The 11393-nt window shown below is 38.6% G+C and overlaps 1 protein-coding gene across 1 annotated transcript in view; it reads left to right on the forward strand.

The window, feature by feature from the left end:
* Nucleotides 1-9300, forward strand: part of SEMA3D (semaphorin 3D) — a 147271-nt gene extending 137971 nt beyond the window's left edge. The window contains 2 exon segments of the mRNA XM_082045235.1: nt 2275-2328; nt 2330-9300. Of these exon segments, the coding sequence (XP_081901361.1) occupies nt 2275-2328; nt 2330-2689 (414 nt within the window). The 3' untranslated portion in view covers nt 2690-9300.
* The last annotated feature ends 2093 nt before the right edge of the window (nt 9301-11393 follow it).

Here is an 11393-nt window from a genome sequence, read left to right on the forward strand (position 1 = left end):
AGTAAACCAAAGTTTTACTCTCTCTCTGTGCATATACTATAAGTATGTGTGTATTGCTTTTTTTTTCTGATCTTTAAATTACCTCTCAAATCATTTAACCCTTTCAAAGTTTCATAGACGCTTAGAAAAGAGTAAAACCAAAAGCCCTGGAAGGTCATTTAATCCATCCTTTTGCTCCAAGAGACCCTATTATGGATAAATACTAGTGAGTTAGAATCATAACAGATGGAGAATCATATGTATGTATACATTTTTTCCCATGGAGTAGAAAAGGGAATCGTGCAGATTTTTTACATAAAGAAACAGTGTGTAGCTTACCCACTGTGAATAAATCTAATTTAGTCATCTATATGCCTCCCTGATCTTCATCCTCTGAAGTTTGTGGAGGGTCAGATGTGCACTCTGGGAGATTTTCCAGATTCTGTGTTGGTTCTCTCTGCTCCCACTCCTTAAACCCACTGCTCAGCATTGTGCTGGAGTTTTTCTACATGATAACAATGCCACCAGCAGTGCTGAGGCTCTGTTTAAAGCTCAAGCTTTGCTGCAGGCTGAGCAAGCAGCACTCGAGGTCCTTCGGTGCTGTTGAGTGCTGCAGCCTCTGCGTGGCAGCAGAACATAGCATGCCTGGGAGGTGACAGATTTGGACTAGACCAGGATCATTTTCAAAGGAAGTGCTGGTGTTGGACGGAGGGAGTTAGGCCTCTGCTTTCTACTTCCACCTCTGCTACTAATTTTTATATGGTCTTTGGCAAATCACTTACCTTCTATGTTCCCCAGCTGCAAAAATACTTAGGTGCCCAGTGCCCCATCACGTGGACCTTTTTTTTTTTCCTTTTTTACTGGGGTAGGAGGGAGGCAACTTAAGCATTTTTTTGGACTTAGGTTATTTTGGAAATAATTTTCATATCACCAGATATATAACTTACCTGACAGTGTTATTACTCAGAGGTGCACCTTATTTTTAACCTGTGAGTCTTGCTGCATTCTTTTAAATATTTCCATTTGTAAATGGAACTGCAGTCCACGTGACAGACTTCAGCTCTCACTTGCAATCTCCTCTTTATTTCTATATTTCTCTTTCCCTTTCCTTCCTTTCCTTTCCTTTTCCTTTTCCTTTCCTTCCTTTCCTTCCTTTCCTTTCCTTTCCTTTCCTTTCCTTTCCTTCCTTTCCTTTCCTTTCCTTTCCTTTCCTTTCCTTTCCTTTCCTTTCCTTTCCTTTCCTTTCCTTTTCCCTTCCTTTCCTTTCTTTCCTTTTCTTTTTTCTTTTTTTCTTTTTTTTTTCTTTTTTTATTTCTTTTTCTTTTTTCCCCTTCCCTTCCCTTCCCTTCCCTTCCCTTCCCTTCCCTTCCCTTCCCTTCCCTTCCCTTCCCTTCCCTTCCCTTCCCTTCCCTTCCCTTCCCTTCCCTTCCCTTCCCTTCCCTCTTCCCTTCCCTCTTTCTCTTTCTCTTTCTCTTTCTCTTCTCTTTCTCTTTCTCTTTCTCTTTCTCTTTCTCTTTCTCTTTCTCTTTCTCTTTCTCTTTCTCTTTTTCTCTTTCTCTTTCTCTTTCTCTTTCTCTTTCTCTTTCTCTTTCTCTTTCTCTTCTCTTTCTCTTTCTCTCTCTCTCTTTCTCTCTCTCTTTCTCTTTCTCTTTCTCTTTCTCTTCTTTCTCTTTCTCTTTCTCTTTCTCTTTCTCTTTCTCTTTCTCTTTCTCTTTCTCTTTCTCTTTCTCTCTCTCTCTCTTCTCTCTTCTCCTCCTCTCCACTCCTCCTCAGTTCTTCTACACAGATCTTAACAATAAAATAATTGTACTGAATTATATTTTTCTAAACTCATTGGGTACTTTTGATCACTTTTCAACAAGTTAAAACCAGGATCAACTTCCTTTTGTAAAACCCAGTTGAAGAAGATCAGGATCACAGCATTTCACTTTAAAAATCAGTAGTAGTATTTATTTTAAGTGTAATAGGTCCTCAGCACTCCAGATATATGAAAGCACCCTTGTCTATTGGGTGCATTACAGAAACCTCAAGAAGGGTAGTTTAAAAATGAATGGGATTTGTGGAACTAAATAGCTACCCTTCCTTGGAGAATCCAGTCTAACATATTGCATTTTAGTGTGATGAGTATTTGAAGGGTGTCCCGGTATGCATATGCCCCATCTGTGTGCTGGCATCTGAGGACAGACCATGTCATGTGCCAGCCAAGAATTTTCTCCACTCAGTATTGCACTGACACATGTTCTGTTTTTGCCAATGAAGCTCATGTATCTCAATCTTTTTTGTCCAACCCCACAGCTGAAGGCTGATGAAAGAATCATTAAAACAGAGCATGGGCTGCTGATCCGCAGCCTTGCAAAGAAAGGATGCAGGAGCCTATTTCTGCAAAGCACAGGAGCACACCTTTGTCCACACCATCGTGAAGCTGAATTTAAATGTCATCGAGAATGGGCAAATGGAAAGCACTCAGAAAACTGAGGACGAGGAGGGTCGGGTGAGGGATTTGCTGACGGAGTCCCGGCTGAGGTACAAGGACTACATCCAGCTTGTCAGCAGCCCCAGCTTTAGCCTGGATGAGTACTGTGAACAGATGTGGCACCGGGAGAAGCGGCGGCAGCGGAACAAAGGTGGTGCCAAATGGAAGCATGTGCAGGACATGAAAAAAAAGCGAAACCGAAGGCACCATGAACCAGCCAGGCCACCGTCTACATAGTTTGTAAATGCTATTTAAAGAAAGGACATTTTTCATAAAAAAAAAAAAAAAATACTGTGTTCTGGTTTTGTGCATCTTGCCTATGAATTAGTACTGCTTCTTACTGAAATCAGATAACTCACCATCACTATTAATCTGTATGAGACTGTACAATGGGATTCGATACCAAATAAGATGTTCCTTATTGGAGTACCACAAACCAGGCAATAATGTCAAATACATTCACTGAAAAGATGTACACTTTTAGCTAATTCCTGGGTAGCCTGAGGCTATGTGAGCTGTGTTCTGTACATCCTGCATAATGTTCATGTAGGATTTAGTGTCTGTGTTCCCATGTTAATATTTGATGCCATATTCCACCCCAGAAGTGGCTACATTTTAGAGGAGGGCAGATGTAACTCTAGTTCTTTGGCATCTTTCTGAATAAAAAGCACAGTAGAAATGTGTGACAGATCTGCAAATATACCTGCTAATTTACCCGTTGGGTTTGTATACAGGCACCTGGGTGGGGTTTGTTAGCACAGAGAAGCATAGCAAAAAATCAAATTAGGTATTGGTTTAGAGACAACATTCATTCTTCTTATGAAAAAAAGAGAAAGTGTAATCATAGTTTAAGAGAGTGGAATTATCGAGCATTGCTCACTAGAGTTTGAGTAGCCACCAGTTTGCAGTCCATCTGCTGAAATGAAATGTTGACTCTAATTGAAACTGCCACAGAGATGCTTGGGAGTAAATTTCCTAAATGGTCCATGGGAGGTATGTGCACAAATCCTATCAGCAAATAATAGGATTCCTGCCTGAATCTCTCCTATCTCTCCAAAGGCTTGGCTCTGACTGTTCCTCTGTCCCTTTTCCTAGTTTTGTTTTATGCAGAGGAAAAGAAAAATAAAAGACAAAAGCAAAACTAAAATGAAAGACGATGAGGGAAAAATTTAGTGACTGAAACCAGTGCTCTTGACGCAGAGCTGACATTCCTCAGATGTGTGTATTCTTTGGGATTTTCTCCCAAAGGTCTTATGTATTTTTAAGTTGAAAATTTGAGTTGTTGGGACTAATACTTTTATTATAATAAAATAAAATAAAAGATGTCCATGTGTAAATAAAACTTGTAAGTTAGAAATTTGCTATATACCGTAATTTCATTTGTAAAGTGTTCCTTGTTCCTTGGTTCATATTTTGGTTTTAAGAGTGTAAGTTTTCCCATATAAGCAAGAAACACTGGCCTCATTTTTATCTATTTTACATCAATGTGATTTCATTGATTTTATTCCTGATATGCAGCAACAAACACAAGCTCAAAATCAGGTCTACTGTCTCATAAATCACAGCCCCCCTTTCCTCTCTTCCATCTAACCTCCCTCCGTTTTCCCTTTCACGCCTTTTTGAGTGTGAAATGACAAATTAACCACTTCCTCACATGGAAGAGAGCTTTGATGGAAACCAAAATGACAGACTTTACTTGTTTCTCATGCATTCTACAGATCTTGAGAGCAAAGTCTGTGGGAAACCCCTGTAATTGGTGTGCACCTCATTAAGGAACCAAAAAGGTTGGCTCTGAAAATTGTAGATTTGCCCTTGCCCATGCTAGTGTTTGTGTGCGCATTCAGTCCCTGATCTGTAAATGTGTAGATCCAATTTGCATCGTTGTTCATTTCCTCTCTGTTGAAAGTCAGATATGGTGAATTGTTTGTCAGATTTCAGAAAGGAATCTCAGCTTACCCACATTTCTTGTAAAACTTGAAAGCCGAGTTTGCATGTGTTGTATAAAAGCCAGCGACACCATATGTCATTAATTTTCAATGCTTTTTTTAATAGGAGATGTATGAGTTAATTAGGAGATATTAGACAGCATGCGTACAATGCTTTGATAGTGTAAAGCACTGAGTGCTAAATATTACAAAATACGTCTGTGGGGAGGAGGGAATTTCTCAGCACAGGACCTTTAATCAGCAGAAAGACTGATGCTGAAGATACTAACCAGTTGTAGAACACTTTGAGAACACACAGAGAACTTTTTGGCATTTTTTCTGCAAAATAACATTGGCCAGGCATTTCACAAGAGGCTCGTCATTTTGGGTACCTTGATTTTAAGGCCAATTAAAACTAGTTAAAGGAGGTATGGGGGCGGGTATTAAACTACTACCTATAAAGCACCCTAAAACAGGGATACTCAATTTTCTTGGCTGGAAGGTTATGCTGTCACTGTACAGAACCTGACCAATTATTCCTTATTAGATTTTTATCAGTCCACAAAGTCCCGTTTCTCTGACTTGGACATTAAGTAAATGAGTGGAACTACACCAAGGCTATGGAATAACAGGTGGTCTGCATTCGCATGCCCTGACAAATGGCCTACTTTTCTCCCTGGTGGTGACACAATACTTCAATTATTGCATTTTAGGCAACTCTCATCACATGTTTGCCTCCTTCATAAAAAAGCAAATAAATTTCTTCTTCAATTTTTTTTTTTCTCCTCCTTGAAAACTGAATCATCTGATTTATGTTTACATATGATTGGGGGTATGTATTCTACAAATGAACCCCCCCCACTGACTTCACTAGAAGCCTGGGATGGCTAAGGGTCTCAGTGCTGGGAGCATTAGGTTTAAATGGTTGAATTAAAATGTTATTACTCTTAAAATCAACTTTTATTTCTTTTATTTTAAACGTTGTTGCAATGAGATTCTTCTTAAAGAAATGACCTCATCAGTCTGGGGTACAGTGGTAATGGAAAACCCTAAGTGAGATACAAGGCCTCTTAGCTCATGGGAAATAAATTCAATATCCTCCAAACCAGTGTGCTATATTGGGTTCATGCCACCTCAAGGAGCATATTTAACAATACTGTATAGATAAAAGTCTGTATTTTGATACACTGGGTAAGATGTACACTATGGCTGGCAGGGTTAGCACAACTCCTCACACACAGCAGGTATCACACATGCAAGGAGGACGAAGTACCTTGGAGAACAGGGAATGAGAGAGGCAGATCAGGGATCACTACAGGACATAAGGTTTTGTTAGGCAGGATTCAGCAGTGCAAAGGCAAGAATAAGAGCAGGAGGGGCAGTGGATGTTGCCACAGCCTCAAGTCCCAGAGAGGGGTTCAGAGGATGAGCTACCCCAGAAACTGTAACAGTAGGTGAGCCCCCTCTTTTCAAATAATTTCATCTTCTGTATAATATAAATGCTCAACTCAAAGTCTACTTAAATTTAAAATCAATGGTTTGAGGGTCAGCTAGGCTGCTGCTGAATTAAGATGAAACTGAGCCTTGCTACCTTTAAGAGTTCCATAAAAATTAAGTTTTTGTCAAGAGTGGAAAGAAGTTGCTTTCACCTTAATAACTATTGCTTTTAAACAGATCCCTTAGTGGATATGATGTATCATAGATATTTATTTACATATTCATTCAACTGGGAGTCCAATTATTAATACATTATCTTTTCCTTCAACAAAACCTTTCCATTGATGTTACTTCAGTGTTGGACTGAAGTGGTTTCAAACAGATTCTCAGAATAACCAGCACAATGTGAGATGTAGTTATAAAAACGCAGCAAACTGACATAAGCTTTAAAGCCCAACAGGGTCCTAAACTTTGTAGCGATCTTGCAGTCAGTTAAAATAAAACAGAAAAGGGGATTAGCAGAAAAAGGAATAAAGTATTAACATTTATTGTGATAAACTAGTTCTGTTACTGGAAACTGTTCCAGCAACAGGTTTGAACGTGTGTTCATGCCGTAAGCAAATACTTTTATCTCCAATCAATTGAACTTACATTCCTTGAGGTATCTAAGAAGCTGAATACTTTCTAGTTCATATGTAGATTTTGGACATTCTTCTTATGTCACTAATAATGAAGTAATTAGGTTAATGCAAAATATTTCCTCTGGTTCATGTGCTTTTGAGATCAGAAGACCCCTACAGCTCAAATGCTATGAACATTTTAATCTCACCATTATGGATATTGATCTACATTTGACATATCAGATAATGAATAATTATTTGTTATTGTTACACATTATTCATATAATAAGCCTGTATCTCAATGCCTCAATATTTAATAATGACCACGGGAAACTGAGTTTGCTACTGTTTTGTCATATGGGCATATGTGTATAGGGGTACATATACAAATGTCTTATTTTCTGTTCATTTTGTAACAGAGATTAATTTGCAAAAGCCAAATGTGATTTTAAGAGTCAGGGTTCAGCTCAGCTACCACTGACAGCAGAGATTAAAATCCTCCTATAATCTATTTTTTGTCTGGTAGTCAAATACTCAAAGCTATGTGTTCTTCAGTAGAGTATATTGGCCTCGTTCTATTTGCACACAGTTGTAGATGAGATGTGGAGGTCTAAGGAATTACATCTGCACGAATGGAAAATCAAGTCCACATGTCTCTCTAATATATTCTGTTACATTTTATAAAATTTAAATGGTCTCTATAGTAATATTTTACCGTAGTGTTGTTAATATTACCCTGAACTAAGCTTCTGTCATTAGCTGAAGTGTGACATTCTTTGCAGTTGTAATCCAGATTTCGAGGTTTGTAAAATAAGTTCATTACAGTAACAACAAAAAAAAAAAAAAAAAAAAAAAGGCATGGGAAAAGAATTTAATTATGAACTCTAAAAGGCAGATTTGTGAGATTTTGTTTCTATGTATCAAAATAAGGATTATCCTAAAACATGTTAGAAACATCAGTATTTTATTTCCTTTTTTTTGGTCAGGTAAGGATACACAATTAATTGTAATCTTGAGTTTATCACTTGCCAACGTGTGGCTGAAACATCTGGTCTGATGGTTGTGGCAAGACTGGGTTTATATTTGCTTGTTGTTTTTTTTTTTTCTTCCACCAGTTAAGCCCATTGTCTCCTGCCTTTGAGACTCTCTTTTCTGTCAGGTAACCCCACTTTTATATGAAGTAATACTTCAGAATCTCATGTTTCCTTGAAATATGTACATTCTTACCAAGTCATAGTATCACAGATGATTACTTTTCTGAGCATCAGATTTTGCATTCAGTTGCAGATGCAAACCAAACACTGTGAGGTAAAGTGGAGACCAGATGGGCTTTTCATTTACAAAGGAAATTTTTGTGACTGTTGCTTAGAGCTCTTCTTTCTCCTTTTGCTTATGTGGCTGCTGTGTATAATTCTCCAATTTAAAATCAAAGTCTTTTGTGCTTTAAAGCATAAGATTTTCCACATGATATAGAAAAAACAGAAGAATATATCCAGGTGATTTTTTTGATTGTGATGGACTGCTGATGAATAGTTTCAAAAAGCACAAGTCAAGGCAATCATCCAGCCAGCCTTAGATGGCTGTGATATTTGTAAGGACCCCAGACATATCTTAGTTTTGGTGGTGCTTCATATTGTTTCCTTTCTCTTATTGTATATAAGTGCTTTGGCTGTTTTGGTGGTGGTGGTGGTTTTGTTTGTTTGTTTGTTGGTTGGTTTTGTTTGGTTGGGTTGATTGGGTTTTTTTGGGAGGGGCATGGAGTAGGAGTTGGTTTTGTTTTGTTTTTTTTCTTTTTTTTGAATGTTGTTTTTCCTTGTTTTATTTTTCTATTTTTATTTTCTGTTTTGTTTATCATGTATGTGTGTGTTTGGTTTGCTTTTTGTGTTCTCATTTTTTCATGTTATTTCTGTTACTGAAAGGAGCCATGCCTGAAGCCAGATGCTTTCTGGTAGTGCAACATACGATGAAGCAGTAAGAGGAACAGAAGGCTTGAGCAGATATTTTGGTGTGCAGACAACATAGTATATTTGCAAGAGGCACAGTCTTATGACTTAACTGACTATACTGAGAGTATAAAGACCATTGTGCCAGTTCTCTGGCCTAGGCTGATGTTGATGCTAGATTTACAGAAGGTATATTTTTAATTTCTGAAATATTGTCAATATAAACAGATCCAGAAAATCTGAACTGTTATTAGGTCTATACTTGCCAAAAATATTGAAATTGAAAAAAAATATAAGAACAGAATTTCAGGGATTTCCACTTTCTAAAAATTGAATGCAAAATTTAAAATAGACTATCTTCAAATTTTTTCTTTTTTCTTTGCATGTGTTTCCATTACTTTCTCCCCCAGTGACTATCTCAGGATGTATATTGGCTGGGAAGAAGGGAAGAGACTAGGAAAACATATAGTATCCAAATTCCAAAATGAAAAGTCACACTAAATAGACTTGCTGCAAGGATTATGATTAATACCTCACATTTGACCAATAAAGACTATATTTTCTCCTAAGGTGAAATTTATCACTCATTCAGAAGCCCAACAGAGGAACTGCATGCCATACACCTTCTTTTTTAATTTGTAAGTTATGAGTGGTGCTTAGGTTGACTTTGTGGGTGAGGTTGATTTTCACTCTGTAGTATTTCACTCTATAGTATTTATAAAATGTTTAAAAACATTTTGATAAGAGTATCTATTTGTAAATGGTACAGCTCATTGAGTTGATATGATAACTGAAGTATAGCTTAAATAAGCTATATGTTTGCCATGCCTGCTGTTTTACTAAATATTTAAATCTTACATCATGCAAAGGTAATTGAAACAAATGCATATTTAGTCCTTGCTACAATAAACAGCAAATTCTGAGTTTTTGCTTCTTTTTTAAAGCTATGTCAAACTACAGAGCAAAATAGGAGATTTCAGAGAAATAAAGTCTGCAGCATGTCATGTAAATGGGAAAGGTATTAATCCAAGGTTCATTAATCTCAAGTGTCTTACTTCAGAAGTCTTACCTGGATAAGGACTGAGATTCACCCCTCAACTTGGGACATGCCTAAAACCAACAGACTGAGTTTACAGAAACTGCTTAGAGATGCCACATGCCTCACAGTGATTTAGATTAATACATGCAAAGCAATATACAATAGGCAGATCTATGCTTATTAATTTAAATTCAATAATAGCTTTTTAATGCATGCATTTCTACATGATTAGCAACTACCATTGTCCTTAAAGACTGCACTGACATTATGTTTTACAGTTACTCTCAAGCCAAATTGATTGCCTATCCATCTTGGACTGCCTCAGGAGCACCTTTGGCTCTAAGGGAGTGTGACATTCTCCCACTTCTCAGAGTGTTTTCAGGATGTGGGTAACTGCAGAGAAGGCAGGATTGTTCTGCTGTCTCTGTCCACAGCTATGGGGAGATGGAAATTTTTGGAAGAAAACAATTTAAAAAATCTTTAGACAGGAAAATAAATAGGCTGACTGGTCCACCTCCTCTTCTAGCCTTCAGCACAGCCCCCTGTGTTTTAGGGGATTTATTAAAGGTTAAGGAGGCTATTTTGTTAACAGACGGTCAGCATGTTATTTCCAAGGACATCCTCATTGGTGCACTCAAGGATGCCTGCTTCCCAGTCCCATGCTGTGTCCATTAGACCACGATGCTTCTGACCCTTTGCTGGGAAAGGTCCCAGTACTGCTGGCCTGAAAGCTGACGCCAAATCCCAACTGCGGCAATAGCGTTCTGCTCACCTAAATTCCACCTGCAGTTGCAATTGGATACAGTATTCTTCATTTCCGAGCCTGAACTCTTGTTTCTGTGTTAACATGTGCTGCTAAACAGCTGCTGTGTTCCCCCACTCCCTCCCCGCAGGTGGCTGCATTTGATAATGTCTCATGTAGGATCAATCTTGATCCCATTGAAGTAAGCGGGAATTCTGCCAGTGTGTCCCAGATCTGGTCTGCATCCAGCTGGTAAAGCACTTTCAGCTCCTGCAGGAGAAGAGGTGTTCTGCACAGGATGGCTGATTATCCAGGTTCATTTGCAGAGGTGGGTGTCAGAGAGAGAGAGGGAAAGAGAGAGAGAAAGCGAGAGAGAAAGAGGGGAAGGAAGGAAGGAAGGAAGGAAGGAAGGAAGGAAGGAAGGAAGGAAGGAAGGAAGGAAGGAAGGAAGGAAGGAAGGAAGGAAGGAAGGAAGGAAGGAAGGAAGGAAGGAAGGAAGGAAGGAAGGAAGGAAGGAAGGAAGGAAAAGGAAGGAAGGAAGGAAAAGGAAGGAAGGAAAAGGAAGGAAGGAAGGAAGGAAGGAAGGAAGGAAGGAAGGAAGGAAGGAAGGAAGGAAGGAAGGAAGGAAGGAAGGAAGGAAGGAAGGAAGGAAGGAAGGAAGGAAAAGGAAGGAAGGAAAAGGAAGGAAGGAAAAGGAAGGAAGGAAAAGGAAGGAAGGAAGGAAGGAAGGAAGGAAGGAAGGAAGGAAGGAAGGAAGGAAGGAAGGAAGGAAGGAAGGAAAAGGAAGGAAGGAAAAGGAAGGAAGGAAGGAAGGAAGGAAGGAAGGAAGGAAGGAAGGAAGGAAGGAAGGAAGGAAGGAAGGAAGGAAGGAAGGAAGGAAGGAAGGAAGGAAAAGGAAGGAAGGAAGGAAGGAAGGAAGGAAAGGGAAGGAAGGAAGGAAGGAAGGAAGGAAGGAAGGAAGGAAGGAAGGAAGGAAGGAAGGAAGGAAGGAAGGAAGGAAGGAAGGAAGGAAGGAAGGAAGGAAGGAGAAGAAAAAAAGAAAGAAAGAAAGAAAGAAAGAAAGAAAGAAAGAAAGAAAGAAAGAAAGAAAGAAAGAAAGAAAGAAAGAGAAAGAAAGAAAGAAAGAAAGAAAGAAAGAAAGAAAGAAAGAAAGAAAGAAAGAAAGAAAGAAAGAAAAGATCTTTCAGCTTATTTCTGCTACCACTCAGTAAGAAATTAAATGCAGCACTGTTTTG

This window comes from Streptopelia decaocto (genome assembly GCF_964273445.1).
Source record: "Streptopelia decaocto genome assembly, chromosome: 1".
NCBI lineage: Eukaryota > Metazoa > Chordata > Aves > Columbiformes > Columbidae > Streptopelia > Streptopelia decaocto.